Source organism: Oncorhynchus gorbuscha, linkage group LG04, assembly GCF_021184085.1.
Source record: "Oncorhynchus gorbuscha isolate QuinsamMale2020 ecotype Even-year linkage group LG04, OgorEven_v1.0, whole genome shotgun sequence".
Taxonomy (NCBI): domain Eukaryota; kingdom Metazoa; phylum Chordata; class Actinopteri; order Salmoniformes; family Salmonidae; genus Oncorhynchus; species Oncorhynchus gorbuscha.
In genome coordinates this window covers 30723384-30743062 of record NC_060176.1, presented here as the reverse complement: position 1 = coordinate 30743062, position 19679 = coordinate 30723384, and the positions used below count along the sequence as shown (strand labels likewise).

The following is a 19679-nucleotide window of genomic DNA, read 5'->3' as shown; positions in this document are numbered from 1 at the left end:
GTTAGATGCTTGGAGGTATAGAGATGTGGAACAAGGAGGAAGAGGAGGACGGTGTGGAGGGAGATAATGAAGAGGAGGAAGAGGAGAGTGGAGCGAGAGGAACATGGAGAGGAAGATCAACATGGAGAGGAAGAGGGAGAGCACACTAGATAGTGTGTCTGTGCCAAGTCTCACCATTCACGCAGCTTACTTTGTAAAATTTGTCTGTCTCATTTGTTGAATATACAGTGCATACAAATCAAAACAAAGAATTTGTCACATCTCCAGAATACAACAGGTGTAGTAGACCTTATTGTGAAATGCTTACTTACAAGCCCTTAACCAACAGTTCAAAAAATAGAGTTAAGAAAATATTTACTAAATAAACTAAAGTAAAAAATGTAATAAAAAGCAACACAATAAAATAACAATAACGAGGCTATATACAGGGGGTACCTTTACTGAGTCAAAGTGCGGGGGGTAAAGGTTAGTCAAGGTAATCTGTACATGTAGGTAGGGCAAAAGTGACTATGCATAGATAATAAATAGCGAGTAGCAGCGGGGGATGTAAATAGTCCGGGTGGCCATTTGACTAATTGTTTTTTAGTCTTATGGCTTGGGGGTAGAAGCTGTTAAGGAGTCTTTGGGACCTAGACTTGGCGCTTTGGTACAGCTTTGTGTGCGGTAGCAGAGAGAACAGCCTATGACTTGGGTGACTGGAGTCTTTGACAATTTTTTGGGCCTTCCTCTGACACTGCCTAGTATATATGTCCTGGATGGCAGGAAACTTGGCACCAATGATGTACTGGGTCGTATGCACTACCCTCTGTAGCGCCTTACGGTCGGATGCCAAGCAGTTTCCATACTAGGCGGTAATGCAACCGGTCAGGATGCTCTCAATGGTGTAGCTGTATGATATGTTAATGCTAATTGAAATTTGGCTTATACCAGAGGATTGGATTTTAGTCCTGTAAATCATATCAAATCACATTTTATTGGTCACATACAAGTGTTTAGTGCGGGTGAAGCCAAATTCTTGTGACAAAAAATGATATGATCCTGGACTAGTCATTTAGGTCAGTGACCTTTGCTTTCTTGAGTACAGGAACAATGGTGGCCATCTTGAAGCATGTGTGGACAGCAGACTGGGATAGGGAGAGATTGAACATGTCCGTGAACACACCAGCCAGCTGGTCTGCACATGCTCTGAGGACGCAGCCCTGCGAGGGCTAACACGCTTGTTTTACTCACATTGGCCACGGAAAAGGAGAGCCCTGTCCTTGGTAGCGGGCCACATGAGCACTGTGTTATCTTCAAACCGGCACAAAAGGTGTTTAGCTTGTCTGGAAGCAAGACGTCGGTGCCCACGACGTGGCTGGTTTTCCTTTTGTAGTCCGTAGACCCTGCCACATATATTTCCTGTCTGACCTGTTGAATTGCGACTCCACTTTGTCTCTTCACTTTGTCTCTATACTGACGTTTTGCCTGTTTGATTGCCTTGCAGGGGAATAACTACACTGTCTGTATTCTGCCATATTCCCAGTCACCTTGCCATAGTTAAGGTTAAATGCTGTGGTTCACACTTTCAGTTTTGCCCAAATGCTGCCATCTATCCACATGTTGTATTAAATGTAATGGTATTTAACCTTCATTTAACTAGGCAAGTCAGTTAAGAACATATTCTTATTTACAATGACGGCCTACCACGGACAACGCTGGGCCAATTGTGCACTGCCCTATGGGACTTACAGTCACAGCCAGATGTGATACAGCTTAGAATTGAACCAGGGACAGTAGTGAGGCCTCATGCACTGAGATGCAGTTCCTTAGACCGCTGCACCACTCGGGAGCCCCTGGTTAGAGTAGGTTTTGTTAGTCATAGTGGGTACAACATCTCCTATACACTTCCTGATAAACTCAGTCACAGAATCAGTGTATTTGTCAATGTTATTCTCGGAAGCCACTCGGAACATATCCCAGTCCACGTGACCAAAACAATTTTGAAGAGTACATGTAGATTACGATTGGTCAGACCAGTGTTGGATAGTCCTTCTCACAGGTACTTCCTGTTTGAGTTTCTGCCTGTAGGAAGGGAGGAGCAAAATGTAGTTATGGTCACATTTTCTGAAGAGAGGGCGGGGGAGGACCTTGTGGTCATCCCGGAAGTTGGAGTAACAGTGGTCGGCAGCATGAGTTCTGCAGACTTGAATTCCTGTATGTTATCACAATTACACCATGAGTCGTTAATCACGAAACATACACCCCTGCCCTTCTTCCCGGAGAGATATTTAATACTGTCTGCACGATGATCTGAGAATCCCACTGGCTGGACCGATTCAGACAGTAGATCCCGGGAGCCAAGTTTCCGTGAATGTTACAATCCCTGATGTCTCTCTGGAAAGAGGCCCTCGCCCTGAGCTTGTCAACTTTATAATCCAGAGACTGAACATTAGCAAGTAATATACTCGGAAGCGGTGATTGGTGTGCGCTCCTCCTAAATCGGACTAGAAGACCACTCCGAATACCTCTCCTATGCCAGCATTGTTTTGGGTTGGCTTCTGGAATTTCCCTGGGGGTGCATATTCCTGGTCGTAATGATGGTAGTGCTGGTGAGTTCGAGTCGCTCTAATATCCAATAGTTCTTCCTGGCTGTATGTAATAACACCCCAAAAATTCTGGCCTAACAATGTAAGAAATAATACATGAAAAAAAATACTGCAAAGTTTTCTAAGAGCGAGAAGCGAGGCAGCCCACTCTGTCGGTGCCATCTTTCACTTTTGAAACTACCCTTCCAGCCTTTTCTCATCTACAGAAATCCAGGCTGTCTGGCTGTGGTGGTGGGGTAGCCGTCATTCATAGAGACAAGTTTATATGTAGCCCTGTGGTGAATCTTCCTCATTTGAGAGGCTTATCTATAGCTTGAACAAGAAACAGCCCATCTTGTATATGTTAGTGTACCACCCTCCGAAACCTAATATTTCTTAGAGATCTAAACATTCCTGTGTGTTGCCCAAACAATGCACTAGTGGAAAATGTTCTTATCATGTTAGAATCCTTTAACTTTGTGCTACATGCCACAGGGCTTACACACAACAAAGGCCATATTTTTGATCTTGTGATGTACCATGGTCTGAATATTGAAACTTGGAAAAAGTATTAATGTGTGTGTCTCTATCCATCTCAGTATTGTTTTTAGAATGCTTTCTCCTCCTCTTCCTAAAAATGTACCAGTCCCAACTCGCTCTTGCATCATTAACTCCACAACTGCTAGAAAATTTGTGAATGCTTTTTTGTTCTCTTACCACTGATCCTGTTCTCTGTCTTCACACCGATGATTTGGTGAAAAGTTTCAATGACATACTGTATATCAGGCTACTTTAGACTCAGTGGCACCAGTTAAAATCAAGAATAAATTGTCTGGCATAGTCCACTCTGGTTTAATGACCACACTCATACTTTATAAAGTGAACGTAATGAATGGTCGTGTACAGGAAATAGGTCAAAAACCAGTCCAGTAGGTACCGAAGGGCAGGCAGGCGGGAATGGAGTCCAGAAAACAGGCAAGGGTCAAAACCGGGAGGACTAGCAAAGAGAAGAGAAAAAGGAGTATGGGAAAAAATACACTGGTTGACTTTACAAACATGCAAGACGAACTGGCACAGAGAGCCAGGAAACACACGGATACATACACTGGGGAAAATAAGCGACATCCGTAGTGGGTGGAGACAATCACAAGGACAGGTGAAACAGATCAGGATGTTACAGTGCCATTTAGCTGAATGTAAATGGAAGGCCAGCAAACGTGAAGTATTCTATGAGATAATAAAGATACAATGTTTCAGTAAAAGATGCAAGATGAAACACTTCTCTACCCTAATCTCTGAGAAATCCCTCCTAATTGAGTGTATTGCTGGTGCCATCCAAGCAAAAAGTTTTTACGATTCTTTATAGAAAATATTAGATCCCAGATTGACAGATTGACATACCAGCATTTCTGGTCAGGAGACACTTGTGGCAACTACTCTGAGACGGTCTACTGCATGATTCGCCAACTTGTGGATCACAGGCCGAATTTGGCCTGTGGATGATTTTATTTGGCCCCCCAAATATGTTTTTATTTTACATTTGTATTCTTGGACATAAAAGACTGTAGTTACAAGTTGTTTTTTATTATGTTATGGCCCTAACGGGCCCTGCATCTCAACCTATAGCCAATATTGGCTAATGATCTCAAGCATGGATACAGCAACTTCCAGAGATGGTCAGGTTCTTGGGCTTTATGGTGGCCACTCTGGTTTGGGTGTCCTTCGCAGAACCGTGTCGCTGTAACCAAGTGGTAACATTTCATTCTGGGTTCTACTGCGGATGAGCAGGTCAGTGGAGTTTTATGAATGTCAAGGCAGAGGTGAATTTTTTTTCTTTTTTTTTCTGACGTTGTCAAGACTCCAATGGTCCTATACAGTGCACACATGTAGCCTACAGTTCTTCCTCCTTCGCCAGAGATAAGACAGGGAAGAAAGCACCATTTACCTACCGCTAGGCTGCTGTAGCCTTCATATTTATTTGTTTTGTCATTCAATGGTTTTTCGTGCTCCTTAGCGCTCCCCCAGCACTACACACCTGATTTCGTGTGTTGTACTGGGGGAGCATGAGGGAGCACACACTGCACTATTTCATCAATAAAAAAATAAACAAAATCACAGAACCCCCACCCCCAAACTACTTCCCACAGCTATGGGAGTAGCTAGCCTCCATTACTATAATAATGATAGCAATAATCAATTGTAAAAAGTACAATAGACCTACTAATAACAACAGGCTACAGCCCACAACTTTATTATGAATATAATCAACAATAGCAATGGCATAGAATACATATAAAACATAATTGCATAGAATTCGAAACATCATAAACTTTTATCTTGTATTTTTAAAGTAAATGTATTGAGCTTTCAAAAGTTCTCTTGTTGCTATCCCATAAACACATACTGTAGTTGAAAACCACACATTTGCAACATCTTCGGTGGTTAATCCACTTATGTTTCAAAGACCACAAGGCAAAGCAACCTACAAGTTGAAACATTTTATTGAAGTACACACTGTACTTACCGGAGCCTAGTTCAGCAGATTGGAAGCATCAGTATGGATTTGCTTCCCATTTGAAATTAATGAACATCCACCGGAACACATACAGTTTACCACCGTTGGTTTTTGCGCAGTGTAAGATCAAGTGTGTGGCGAAGTTTGAATCGTTAACTGTATTCAAGATAACTTTTGGCTGTGTTTGTGTTACACAACCTGTCATGGATTCCTACAAGTAGGCTAGTAAATGAGATTATGTTTTTTTGCAGTGATGAGCGGCTACATGGTGTTTGATCATACACTGCCTGTGGTGCAAACCCACTCCCTATTCCCTGAGGCTAAATGCTCCGACCAGCCCCTCAGTAAGCAACTCAGATCTGGGAGAGAGATAGTTGACAGTACACTGTTGAATGAAAACAACTGACAATGACCCTACAGGAGGGATGCACTTGCGACATACAAACACAGAACAAAAATATTAAAAAACACAAACATGCATTCACCACACAAACACACTCTCACACTGCTGAGTAGTCTATATGCTTGCAGACAGACAGCCAGACAGTCAGACACTACCACACAGTCTGACCCTGCTGCATCTCTCCCTCAGAACATGACGAGTGTGCCAGTGGGCAGAGCTCCTGTGATGACAATGCCATCTGCACCAACACCATCAGAGGCCACCTGTGCTCCTGTAAGCCTGGCTATGTGGGGAACGGCTCCATCTGCACAGGTAAGGCCTCACCCTCCACGCCTCTCTACCCCATCTCTCTACCCTCCTGAGCTCCATCGAGACCCCTACCCCATACTCTGGACATCCACAACCCCCTCCCTTTTAACTATTCTCTCCTCATCTGCAGAGGAAAGGTCTCCCCTTCTTGCCCTCTACACCAGGGGTGTCAAGCTCATTTTACCCAGCTAGCCAGATTCAGTCTTCAACCGAGGTCCGGAGGGCCACACTTAAACTGTATTATATTTCCTGACCATCAAAATGTGCAACCGATTTTCCTCTATCCATTGCTTTTGGAATTTCAATGCACCCAGGTGTAGAAGCACGGTGGCTAGGAAAAACTCCCTAGAATGTCCAAAACCTAGGAAGAAACCTAGAGAGGATCCAGGCTATGTGGGGTGGCCAGTCCTCTTCTGTCTGTGCCGGGTGGAGATTGTAACAGAACATGGCCAAGATGTTCAAATGTTCATAAATGACCAGCATGGTCAACTAATAATAATCACAGGCAGAACAGTTGAAACTGGAGCAGCAGCACGGCCAGGTGGACTGGGGACAGCAAGGAGTCATGTCAGGTAGTCCTGAGGCATGGTCCTAGGGCTCAGGTCCTCCGAGAGAGAGAAAGAGAGAATTGGAGAGAGACCATACTTAAATTCACACAGGACACCGGATAGAACATGAGAAGTACTCCAGATATAACAAACTGACCCTAGCCCCCCAACACATAAACTACTGCAGCATAAATACTGGAGGCTGAGACAGGAGGGGTCAGGAGACACTGTGGCTCCATCCGAGGTCACCCCCGGACAGGGCCAAACAGGAAGGATATAACCCCACCCACTTTGCCAAAGCACAGCCCCCACACAACTAGAGGGATATCTTCAACCACCAACTTACCACCCTGAGACAAGGCCGAGTATAGGCCACAAAGTTCTCCGCCACGGCACAACCCAAGAGAGGGTGCCAACCCCTACCTTGTCACAACACAAATGATTGGCTAAAACACATTAAGAAGGAAAGAAATTCCACAAATTAACTTAAGGCACACCTGTTAATTGAAATGGATTCCAGGTGACTAACTCATGAAGCTGGTTGAGAGAGTGCCAAGAGTGTGCACAACTGTTTCTCAGGGCAAAAAGTGGCTACTTTGAAGAATCTAAAATCTAAAATATATTTAGATTTGTTTAACACTTTTTTGGTTACTACATGATTCCATATGTGTTATTTCATAGTTTTGATGTCTTCACTATTATTCTACAATGTAGAAAATATAATAATTTTTTGGGAAAACCCTTGAATGAGTAGGTGTTCTAAAACTTTTGACCGGAAGTGTATATGAGTGTATATGATTGGATGTATAGACATTATAGACAGTATGTGGATAGAAAATGTACTATATCTGAAGAATATGTAGGATAGAATAAGGGCAGCAGCCTCTAAGGTGCAGGATTGAGTAACCGGGTGGTAAGCGACTAGTGACTAAGTTCAGGATAGTGTACTGGGAGGAGGCCGGCTAGTGATGGCTATTTAACAGTCGAATGGACTTGAGATAGAAGCTGTTTTTCAGTCTCTCGGTCCCAGCTTTGCACCTGTACCTACCTCTCCTTCTGGATGATAGCAGGGTGTACAAGCCTCGGTTTGGGTGACTTCCTATGACACCGGCAGTCAGTGATGCATTGAGCAGGCCGCGCCAGGTCTGTGCCTTTTCAAATCATGTCCAATCAATTGAATTTACCACAGGTGGACTCCAATCAAGTTGTAGAAACATCTCAAACATTTCAAGTCTCATAGCAAAGGGTCTGAATAGTTATCGAATGTTTTATTATTTTTTATTTTTTACACTTGCAAAATGTTAAAAAAAATAGTTTTTGCTTCGTCAGTATGGGGTATTGTGTGTAGATTGATTATAAGATAAGATTTAATCAATTTTAGGATAAGGCGTAACAAAATGTCCAAATTCACTGTGTTTTTTTTAATAAAGTGATGACCATGAGTCTCAGGCAAGGAAAACATCTCTCCTCTTCTCAAAAATGTTCCCTTTTTCTTAACTCTCCTCTCCTAATCTCGCTCTATTAATCTTGTTCTGTTTCCCAGGAAATGAAACACAGTCGTCTCTTCTCTTCCTCTATTGCTCCAGTACTGTCTTGCTGTCTGTCCCCCGTGTCGACCAAATTAGTGTGTAATTCGAGTGCAGAATAGAGGGAATTCTCTTTATTTGGGAGTGAGACAGGTGTGTGTGTGTGTTTGTGCGCCCGTGTGTGTGACGACACCTGTCGTCTCACCACCACCTCCCCGTGTCCCTCTGTAATAGAGAGGCATTAGGATGGGAAGCAGGTGGAAGGCAGGTCTAGGGAGAGATCAATGCAATTTGCAAAGTGCCTTCCAGACAATTTCTATGCTGGATTGTCTCCAACACAGGCACACAGCAGCCACTGAAAAGAAAGGGGAAAAAAGTGGCATTGGACAACTTTACTGCCACCTCCACATTTTTCCCTCTGGAAGTCATGAGTAATATGCAAATGATCCAACTGTTTGTTGCTCAGAGAAAAAAATGCAGAAAACAATTACTTGAATATGAAATGCACATCCTACCAGCTCAGAGAAAGAGCGTTCCAACCACACACTCTGATCATATCTATGTTTGTATTTACGATAAATCACATCAAATATGCTTCAAATGGCCCCGTATTGTATCCAATGATATTAAAGCTATTGCTACATATTAATTCCCCAGCCAATTAGTATGCCATGGAGAGAGAGTTTTAGGAATTATTCCCCATTTTCACAGTCCGCTCCGGGAATTCGTTAATGACTGTTGGCCAATCGACCGGGAGCGTCTCTCCTCAGTCTAATCATACATCATCACTGTGCTCTTAGAAATAAAGAAATTAGCCATAGAACTGGGCTAGGTCCAGAGTCTGTCCCTGCTAATATTGTCTGTCAATGTGTAGCCAATGTGAAATGGTTGTCGGAGTGTTAGTAGCATTCATTCTGAGACATATCCTGCGCTGAGACCTAGAAGTAGTTGTTTCCCTTGTTCTGCAAGACCCACAGCATTTTGTGGCTTTACTGGTAACATTTTTTCATGGTGACATGTCAATGTGTTCAGAGGTTCCCTGGTTTGAGACCAGTGAGGGACAGAAGATGTAAGCTGGTAGGAATGTAGCTAGCATAATGTCCCTGCTCATATAGAAGAGGTAACCATGTAATTAGGGAAAGGGTGTACCTAGTCAGTTGCACAACTGAATGCATTCAACTGAGATGTGTATTCCACATATAATGTCATTGGCACCTAGGGAGCAGTTGTTGGGGGGTTAACTGCTTGCTCAAGGGCAGAACGGCAGATTTATTCCCATTTTTCCAGCTCTGGGATTCAAACCAGCAACCTTTCGGTTACTGGCCTGATGCTCTTACATGCTAGGCTACCTGCCGCCCCTGTTACTGCTAATTCAAAAGAGTTATACTGGTAGTAATGTAGCTAACATATCATCTTTGCTAATGCTAACAAAGAGGTAAGCTGGTAAGTACTGTAGCTAGCTAAGCCTCGTGCTGTTACGCCACCTTCCCTGTGTCTAACGATAGAGGTGTATGAATAGAGGAGGTAAAGTGGTTTACTAAAGAGAGAATATTGGAGGACAATGGAAGACTATTTCAGAAGGCAGAGGCTGCGCAACTGGATCAAACCGCCCCATCCTGTCCCTGTCCCCCCCTCCCCTTTTTCTCAAACCGTATAACATTCTGGGCATGTACCAACTTAACCCACTACATGCCAACCAGTTCATGGGAATATGAATTTAGATCTTTTTGAATTATGTACAGTGTTTTTTCGTGGGCAAATGTTTGAGTAGATAATGTTAACAAACTGTAGCCTACCTGTATGTCGTTTCAAACAAAGCACATATTTTGCCTAGTGGCGCGCGCTGTTGAGAAGCTATTTCTATGAAGACAACGATCTTGAACAGCACTGAATGTCATATAGGAGACGTGGACATATTATGGAAGCCAGAGGTGCCATTATCTATCCATGATTCCATTACATTTTCTATTGTGCAATATTACATTTTTACATTCACCTATAATGTGCATGAATACTGTATCTCATTCAATTAACATTTTTGCACTATATGACATCATTGGTCCCTCCTTTTCATCTATAATGTCTAGGATCAGACCAGGATAGCTCTGTACAGATGGATATTTATGTGGTCCATGAACTGAGTGGGTAGAAAGCACTCAGCTCCATCTCATTCTTATACTTATCTGCAGCTCTTACAGCTGCAGCCTTTTCTTCAGCTAATCTCAGTGACTATTGTTGAATACAGTATACTCTTCTTTCTGTTTAACTCTTCATTCCTGTTGCTTTGGTTCACAAGATAAGGCAGAGACCAGGGCCACGATATAGATTTACATTCATATTTCACCATAAGTACACTAGGCTGCCGCTTCCCATATCTTGTCAACCCATTATGTCGTGTCATTAGAAAACCACCATTCTCGGGTAAAGACTTGATTTGTGCACGGCTGAGTACCGTAGGGATTGCCCGCAGAGGCCAACCTATTAGATTTCCCCAGAAAGCACAGAGCTGCCTGCCTGTCTGCCGGTGAGGGGTAATGTAGGTCCACAGTAGAGTGGGCTGGGTTTATTTCCTCCTTCTGCAGGCTCTTCTTGGACCTTTGCCGCTAAGATCTCAGGGGAGCTAAGCGTACAGTCTCTTTCTCTCTAAATAAGGCAGATGTGCTCTATAGAACAAATCTGTTTGCCTTCATTGGCCCAGTTCTGCTCCCAGACACTGCATGGTGATTACATTGCACCTCAGATCCGTATTACTGGAGAGTAATTATGAATTGTATTGTTGGTTTCCCTAGTGACTCTACCAGCACAATTGATTTTTTCAGCCAGCGGATATGATGTGATTGACAGAATAGGGAGACTGTGGAGACTACAGCAAGTGTATGAACTAAACCAATGCAATGTCATAAGCATGGCTATGGGCAAGGCTTTTGTGTGTCTGTGAAAGAAAAAGATAAAAGACAGTTATGCAGAGGATGTTTACATATGCATGCACACACTCAAACATGCAAGTACACACAGAAATTGCCCCTCCCTCTCATACCCACTGTCACAGAGATGATTGCTGGTTCATATGAAGCTTACATGGAAATTAGAAGCTTGAACTTGTCCCATGTGGCTCAGTTGATGGAGCATGGCATTGGCAATGTGAGGGTTGTGGGTTTGATTCCCATGGTGAAAAAGTAAAATAAATGTATGCACTCATTAATGTATGTCTCTGGAAAACAGTGTTTTCTCAAATGTAATGTAAATGTTGAACTCCTCTGTCTATCACCCTTTCTTTCTCTCTTCTTCCTTCTCTCCATCTTCATGTTACCCTCAGAGGAGCAGCGAGTGTACCATTGTGTGAAGCCCCAGCACACAACAATAGGCGGGCCACTGAAGTTCAATCAGACCCCAGCTAAAGATTATAGATCAGTATTGTCACCCGCTTCCTGCTTAATGAACAGAGGCGCATTGTAAATCCTTTTGTCGGCTGCAAAATGAGCTCCCTAATCTTGTTAATGGTATTTTGTCTCTTTCTCTGAGACCGGTTTGTTGTACACAAAAGAGGTTTTTAGCGGGGCCTAAACACTGGCTTAGAGAACAATGGGAGATGCCTGCTCTTTTCTCATCTTTCTGAGCTAATAATGTGCGGCTGTGTTAGAATAGTCCAACCGCGTGCCGTAGTGGTTTGTTACTGAGGGTAATGATTTTCGCTGCATTGAGGGTAATGATTTTCGCATTGGGGGAAAGGGAGCGAGGAGGGGGAGGAGGAGAAGGGAGGGAGGAGGGGTGTCGGAATTGGAGATGATGCTGTTCTTGTTTCCCTGCAATATTTATTTTTACAAATTTGGCAGGACGGTAGGAAAACACTAAGTTGTGCTTGTTCAGATCCGCGCTGGAGGCCATGGTGGTATTTTCATAACATTTAAAGGTCATAGGAGGAAAAAGCATGTATGATTAATTGGAAAATGTACAAAAAATAATAGAATTGTTTATGCATGTGGTACTAATTATCAAAGCAATTATTTATTATTTATTTATTATTTTTGCCTTGTCCTGTTATTGGATTTAGCTGCGGTAGAGTAAAAAAGAAAGTGTCTTCAGTCATCATCTCAGAGTCTATTCCTCACAGAACGGCAGTTGCTTCCCAAATGTCACCGTGTTCCCTATATAGTGCATCACTTTGGACCAGGGCCCATCGGGCTTTGGTCAACAATAGTGCACTATATAGGGAATACGGTGATATTTGGGACCCAGTCAGCATTAGAGGGGAGCTTCTTGCGTGTGCTTGTGTGTACGTGCACCTTGAGGTTAAGCCCTCCCAGGCCCACCCATGGCTTTGCCCAGTCATGTTAAATCCATAGATTAGGGTTTAATTAATTTATTTCAATTGATTTTTTTCCTTATATGACTGTAACTCAGTAAAATCTTAAATTGTTGCATGTTGCGTTTATATTTTCGTTCAGTATAAAACAATTCCATAGCACACCACCTTAATAATTAAACACCCAATATATAGAGTCCTGTGTAAACCTCAAGATCCAGACATACACACACACGTACATTTACATTTACATTTAAGTCATTTAGCAGACGCTCTTATCCAGAGCGACTTACAAATTGGTGCATTCACCTTATGACATCCAGTGGAACAGCCACTTTACAATAGTGCATCTAAATCTTTTAAGGGGGGGGGGTGAGAAGGATTACTTTATCCTATCCTAGGTATTCCTTAAAGAGGTGGGGTTTCAGGTGTCTCTGGAAGGTGGTGATTGACTCCGCTGTCCTGGCGTCGTGAGGGAGTTTGTTCCACCATTGGGGAGCCAGAGCAGCGAACAGTTTTGACTGGGCTGAGTGGGAACTGTACTTCCTCAGTGGTAGGGAGGCGAGCAGGCCAGAGGTGGATGAACGCAGTGCCCTTATTTGGGTGTAGGGCCTGATCAGAGCCTGGAGGTACTGAGGTGCCGTTCCCCTCACCCCTCACAGCTCCGTAGGCAAGCACTTGGGAAGGTTGAACACTAGACGGGCTGCGGCTGTCATGTTTTGTCATTTATTATCTTGTCTTGTCCCTGTGCTTCCCATTCTATTCGTTTCCCTCTGCTGGTCTTATTAGGTTCTTTCCTTTTCATCCGGTCTTGTAGCGGATGTTCCCGATCCTTTCCCCTGATTAGAACTGGAAGCCAGTGGAGAGATGCTGCGTGGTGAGAGGAGTCTGTCTGGGGTCCCGAGGCAACCTGCTGTTCACCTGCTGTTCAAGAGAACATTTGGGAAGTTGTGTTTTTTGTTTGAACACTGGATTAAAGACTCTGTTTTCGCCAAGTCGCTTTTGGGTCCTCTTTCACCTGCATGACAGCGGCGTTCTGGATGAGTTGTAGGGGTTTAATGGCACAGGCAGGGAGCCCAGCCAACAGCGAGTTGCAGTAATCCAGACGGGAGATGACAAGTTCCTGGATTAGGACCTGCGCCGCTTCCTGTGTGAGGCAGGGTCGTACTCTGCGGATGTTGTAGAGCATGAACCTACAGGAACGGGCCACCGCCTTGATGTTAGTTGAGAACGACAGGGTGTTGTCCAGGATCACGCCAAGGTTCTTAGCGCTCTGGGAGGAGGACACAATGGAGTTGTCAACCGTGATGGCGAGATCATGGAACGGGCAGTCCTTCCCCGGGAGGAAGAGCAGCTCCGTCTTGCCGAAGTTCAGCTTGAGGTGGTGATCCGTCACCCACACTGATATGTCTGCCAGACATGCAGAGATGCGATTCGCCACCTGGTCATAAGAAGGGGGAAAGGAGAAGATTAATTGTGTGTCGTCTGCATAGCAATGATAGGAGAGACCATGTGAGGTTATGACAGAGCCAAGTGACTTGGTGTATAGCGAGAATAGGAGAGGGCCTAGAACAGAGCCCTGGGGGACACCAGTGGTGAGAGCGCGTGGTGAGGAGACAGATTCTCGTCACGCCACCTGGTAGGAGCGACCTGTCAGGTAGGACGCAATCCAAGCGTGGGCCGCGCCGGAGATGCCCAACTCGGAGAGGGTGGAGAGGAGGATCTGATGGTTCACAGTATCGAAGGCAGCCGATAGGTCTAGAAGGATGAGAGCAGAGGAGAGAGAGTTAGCTTTAGCGGTGCGGATCGCCTCCGTGATACAGAGAAGAGCAGTCTCAGTTGAATGACTAGTCTTGAAACCTGACTGATTTGGATCAAGAAGGTCATTCTGAGAGAGACAGCGGGAGAGCTGACCAAGGACGGCACGTTCAAGAGTTTTGGAGAGAAAAGAAAGAAGGGATACTGGTCTGTAGTTGTTGACATCGGAGGGATCGAGTGTAGGTTTTTTCAGAAGGGGTGCAACTCTCGCTCTCTTGAAGACGGAAGGGACGTAAGCCAGCGGTCAGGGATAGGTTGATGAGCGAGGTGAGGTAAGGGAGAAGGTCTCCGGAAATGGTCTGGAGAAGAGAGGAGGGGATAGGGTCGAGCGAGCAGGTTGTTGGGCGGCCGGCCGTCACAAGACGCGAGATTTCATCTGGAGAGAGAGGGGAGAAAGAGGTCAGAGCACAGGGTAGGGCAGTGTGAGCAGAACCAGCGGTGTCGTTTGACTTAGCAAACGAGGATCGGATGTCGTCGACCTTCTTTTCAAAATGGTTGACGAAGTCATCTGCAGAGAGGGAGGAGGGGGGGGGGGATTCAGGAGGGTGGAGAAGGTGGCAAAGAGCTTCCTAGGATTAGAGGCAGATGCTTGGAATTTAGAGTGGTAGAAAGTGGCTTTAGCAGCAGAGACAGAGGAGGAAAATGTAGAGAGGAGGGAGTGAAAGGATGCCAGGTACACACGTACAGAGTACACACACGTGCACGCAGGCAAACAAACACACAAGAAGCTCCCCTCTGATGCTGACTGGGTCCCAAATGTCACAGCCAATCAGAATTTCCCCACAATAGGGCTTTATTACAGACAGCAATACTCCTCAGTTTCATCAGCTGTCCTGGTGGCTGGTTTCAGATGATTTTTTTATTTTTAATTTCACCTTTATTTAACCATGTAGGCTAGTTGAGAAAAAGTTCTCATTTGCAACTGCAACCTGGCCAAGATAAAGCATAGCAGTGTGAACAGAGAACAACACAGAGTTACACAAGTCACTAACATAGTAGGAAAAAAATAATATATATACATTGTGTGCAAAAGGCATGGGAAGGTAGACAATAAATAGGCCATAGGAGTAAATAATTACAATTTAGCAGATTAATACTGGAGTGATAAATGATCAGATGAACATGTGCAGGTAGAGATACTGGTGTGCAAAAGAGCAGAAAATAAAATAAAATAAAAACAGTATGGGGATGAGGTAGGTAAATTGGGTGGGCTATATACCAATGGACTATGTACAGTTGCAGCGATTAGTTAGCTGCTCAGATAGCAGATGTTTAAAGTTGGTGAGGGAGATAAAAGTCTCCAACTTCAGAGACTTTTACAATTCGTTCCAGTCGCAGGCAGCAGAGAACTGGAAGGAAAGGTGGCCAAATGAGGTTTTGGCTTTAGGGATTATCAGTGAGTTACACCTGCTGGAGAGTGTGCTACGGGTGGGTGTTGCCATCGTGACAAGTGAACTGAGATAAGGCGGAGCTTTACCTAGCATAGACTTGTAGATGACCTGGAGCCAGTGGGTCTGGCGACGAACATGTAGCGAGTGCCAGCCGACTAGAGCATACAGGTCGCAGTGGTGGGTGGTATAAGGTGCTTTAGTAACAAAACGGATGGCACTGTGATAAACTGCATCCAGTTTGCTGAGTAGAGTATTGGAAGCTATTTTGTAGATGACATCGCTGAAGTCGAGGATCGGTAGGATAGTCAGTTTTACGAGGGTAATGTTTGCGTCGTGAGTGAAGGAGGCTTTGTTGCGAAATAGAAAGCCGACTCTAGATTTGATTTTGGATTGGAGATGTTTGATATGAGTCTGGAAGGAGAGTTTGCAGTCTAGCCAGACATCTAGGTACTCATAGATTTCCACATATTCTAGGTCGGAACCATCCAGGGTGGTGATACTAGTCGGGCGTGCGGGTGCAGGCAGCGAACGGTTGAAAAGCATGCACTCCACGGAAGGAGTGTTGTATGGCATTGAAACTCGTTTCAAGGCTAGATAGCACAGTGTCCAAGGAAGGGCCAGAAGGGATCCCACAGGTGAAGAAGCCTGATGTGGAGGTCCTGGGCAGGTGTGAATACACGCAGTCTGCAGTTGTGAGGCCAGTTGGACAGACTGCCAATTAAATGATCTGGCAACAGCTCTGGTGGACAATCCTGCAGTCAGCTTGTCAATTGCACACTCTCTCAAAACTTGAGACATCTGTGGCATTGTGTTGTATGACAAAACTTGTACATCACATTTTAGTGTGGCCTTTTATTGTCCCCAGCACAAGGTGCACCTGTGTAATGATCATGCTGTTTAATCAGCTTCTTGGTATGCCACACCTGTCAGGTGGATTGATTATCTTGGCAAAGGATACATTCTCACTAACATGGATGTGAACAAATGTGTGCAAACAGTTTTAGAGGGATCTTTTATTTCAACTCATAAAACATGGGACCAACTTTTTATTTGGGGTTTTATATTTTTGTTCAGTGTAAGATGGTCATACTATGGATCATTTAGCTATTTTAGTTAGACTTTTAGGACCCCTTTAAGTATAAACAAAAATATTTAGAAAATAATTATTTTTTGTTTTTGTTGCTTTAAATTCAGTGTGATTAATCTGAGATTTCCTTATACATGTTCACAGAATGTTACTTCTGTATAAAACTGTTTAACAGTGTTAGGTCCTGGGTGTCGTGAGGGTGAAATCAGGCGCAGGAAAGCATAGTTGAATAAAGTGCTTCTTCAATGCACACATGGAGAACTACGGTCCCCCCACTTACGGGTGCTCAAACCAAATGCCCCACAAACAGGGAAATGAAAACAGTCTAGCACTAAATACACGAACATGAACATCTAATGCAAACACCAGGGTTACAATAATCAATCCCGCACAAAGAACCAGGCGGGCCGGCTGACTAATAAAGCCTCACTAATTATAACCAACTCAAAACAGGTGTACTCAATAAACACATAAGGAGGGGGAGAAAATAATCAGTGGCAGCTAGTAGGCCGGTGACGACGACCGCCGAGCGCCACCCGAACGGGAAGGGGAGCCACCTTCGGTCAGAGTCGTGACAGTCTCTATGATGTAATGCATAGCCTGTAGTTACCAAACACACCATGGGTAAAATCTATACATTTAATGTTACATCAAAATAGCCATTATAACCATTTTAATGGCATAGGAAAGAAGAAAAATGTCACAGTATTCTTCAAGAATAGATTAACATGGCATGAGTTCTTCAGTTTGATGTCCAGTAAACAGTTTGATGTTTGATGTCCAGTAAACATCTATCTTTCTGCCCCTGAGCAAGGCAGTTGACCTACTGCTCACTAGGTGCTGAAGATGTGGATGTCAATTAAAGCAGCCCCCTGTACCTTTCTGGGTTGGGTTAAATGTGGAAAACACATTTCAGTTGGACAACTGACTCGGTTTCACCTTGTCCTTTCTTCTTTGTACCAGAACCGCAAACACCAATCACGATGATCTCGCTTCAGGGATGAAATGGAGAATACACTTTCCCTTTTGCTTAAGCTTAAAGTCTTGCAGTTGTTTTGTGACAATATTCACATCAAGCTTCGTTTACCAGTGTCATGCACTCCCTATTGGTCACCAAATGAGGTTTTTGGCCACACTTTTAACAAATCATTTGGTGAAATGCTTTTCCTATTGATCACCCAAGCAAGAATGGAGGCAGGAATGGATCACCCCTCTCTCGAATGTAACAGGGTAGATGTGTTAACTGATGATGTCTCATGTAAAAAAAATGAATTGAATCAAATCATATTTAATTTGTCACATGCACCAAATACAACAGGTGTAAACGTTACTGTGAAATGCTTACTTACAAGACCTTAACCAACAATGCAGTTCAATAAATAGAGTTACGAAAATATTTTCTATATAAACTAAAGTAAAAAAATATATAAAATGTAAAACAATAAAATAACACAACAATAACTAGACTATATACAGGGGGTAGCGGTAACGAGTCAATGTGCACCCCCTCACAGTTTAGTCGAGGTCATTTGTACATGTAGGTTGGGGTAAAGGGACTATGCATAGGTAATAAACACAGAGTAGCAGCTGTGTAAAAACGAATTGTTTAGCAGTCTTATGGCTTCGGGCTAGAAACTGTTAAGGAGCCTTATGAACCTAGACTCCGGTACCACTTGCCGTGCGGTAGCAGAGAGAACAGTCTTTGACACATTTTTGGGCCTTCCTCTAACACCTCCTTGTATATAGGTCCTGGATGTCAGGAAGCTTGGCCCCAGGGCTGTATGCACTACCCTCTGTCGCACCTTACGCCACACCAGGTGGTGACTCCAACCTAAGTGTATGTAACCTTCTGACTTCAACTGTATGTACTTGGCCAAACTGGACTTTCACTCTGTATTGTGATTATGGTTGCCTATTATGTAGTAGGTCTTTAAGGCTGCAGGTATGGTTGCGATCGGAGGTGTGGCCAAACCAAAGGTGCCATCTTAATTTGTCTGCAAGCCCATTTTTGAGAGAGAGCTGGTTGCAAGGGGAGAAAGATGGTGGAAGTAGATAAACAGTTCGAATCAACCAGCGCAAAGTTGGTAAAGATGAATGTTCTGAATGGACAACAGTAGTATCGAAAACAGGAACAAATGTAATTGTTTAAAACTGGAGTGAATGATACTTGTATGAATGATAATGAATCGCTTCTTGTTGGGATGCATTTGTTGAGTTTGGTTGCATATGTGGGGAGACCCCTTTGAGGTGTCAAATGGTGAAGTATGTACTGGGAAAAGTGAAGTCTTGCCAGATTGACCAGGAGTGGGGCGGCAGGGTTGGAAGTTCAAACCCCCGAGCTGACAAGGTACAAATCTGTCGTTCTGCCCCTGAACAGGCAGTTAACCCACTGTTCTAGGCTGTCATTGAAAATAAGAAATTGTTCTTAACTGAATTGCCTAGTTATATAAAGGTAAAATAATTAATTGTAACTGTAAGATTGCAGTGAGCCTCAAAAGAATCAGGACAACAGAAGTGTTGTGTTTTGAACTTCGGAGTAGATCACCGGTCAAAGGAGTCACCTCGGGGACGACGACGGAAGTTCAGGTTGAACCCCAAGAGAATTCCTGTTGTGATTGGTGCATCTGACCCGCTGGGTGAATGGAGAAAAAGTATAAAGTCTGTCAATCTTGTTGTCTTTTGATAAAGAACAAATACCTACGCATGTGAAGCTCGGTTTATAAAATACTCTGTAAGAGTATAGTCCCCAAACCATTGCAGTGTAAGAATTGTAAAGGATTTGGCTATGTTTCAGGTGTGTGCTGATGGACAGAGTATATTGAAGGACGATGTGTAGAAGGACGACTGGGTTGAAGTTGTGGTGGGGATCATGACCCCAAGTTCCTGAGTGCCCTGTAAGGGTGAAGGAGATTGAGGTGACTTTGCATATAGATTGCATGTAGATTCCGCTGCGATTTATTTTTCATTGGCTATTTGATGTTTGTTTTTTCTTTGGATTACAAACATTACTTTGGACTTCCATTCAAAGACCGAATGACTCAACCACATGTTTTCTAAGGTTTTCTTATGGTTACTGTTGGCTCCTGACAGGTCTATTCATGTGTTGCTGATTAATGTATTATGATTTTGTTGTTTATGTTGAACCCCATATAATTGTCCTATTAATACACCAATGCATTCAATATGTCTCGTAATATTAATTTCATACAAGGTTT

The 19679-nt window shown here is 43.7% G+C and overlaps 1 protein-coding gene across 1 annotated transcript in view; it reads left to right on the top strand.

Moving 5' to 3' along the window:
- LOC124032968 (protein kinase C-binding protein NELL1-like) overlaps positions 1-19679 on the top strand; it is a 434369-nt gene that overhangs the window by 342944 nt on the left and 71746 nt on the right. The window contains exon 14 of the mRNA XM_046344912.1: positions 5672-5794. Within this exon, the coding sequence (XP_046200868.1) occupies positions 5672-5794 (123 nt within the window). The remainder of the gene's footprint in view (positions 1-5671; positions 5795-19679) is intronic.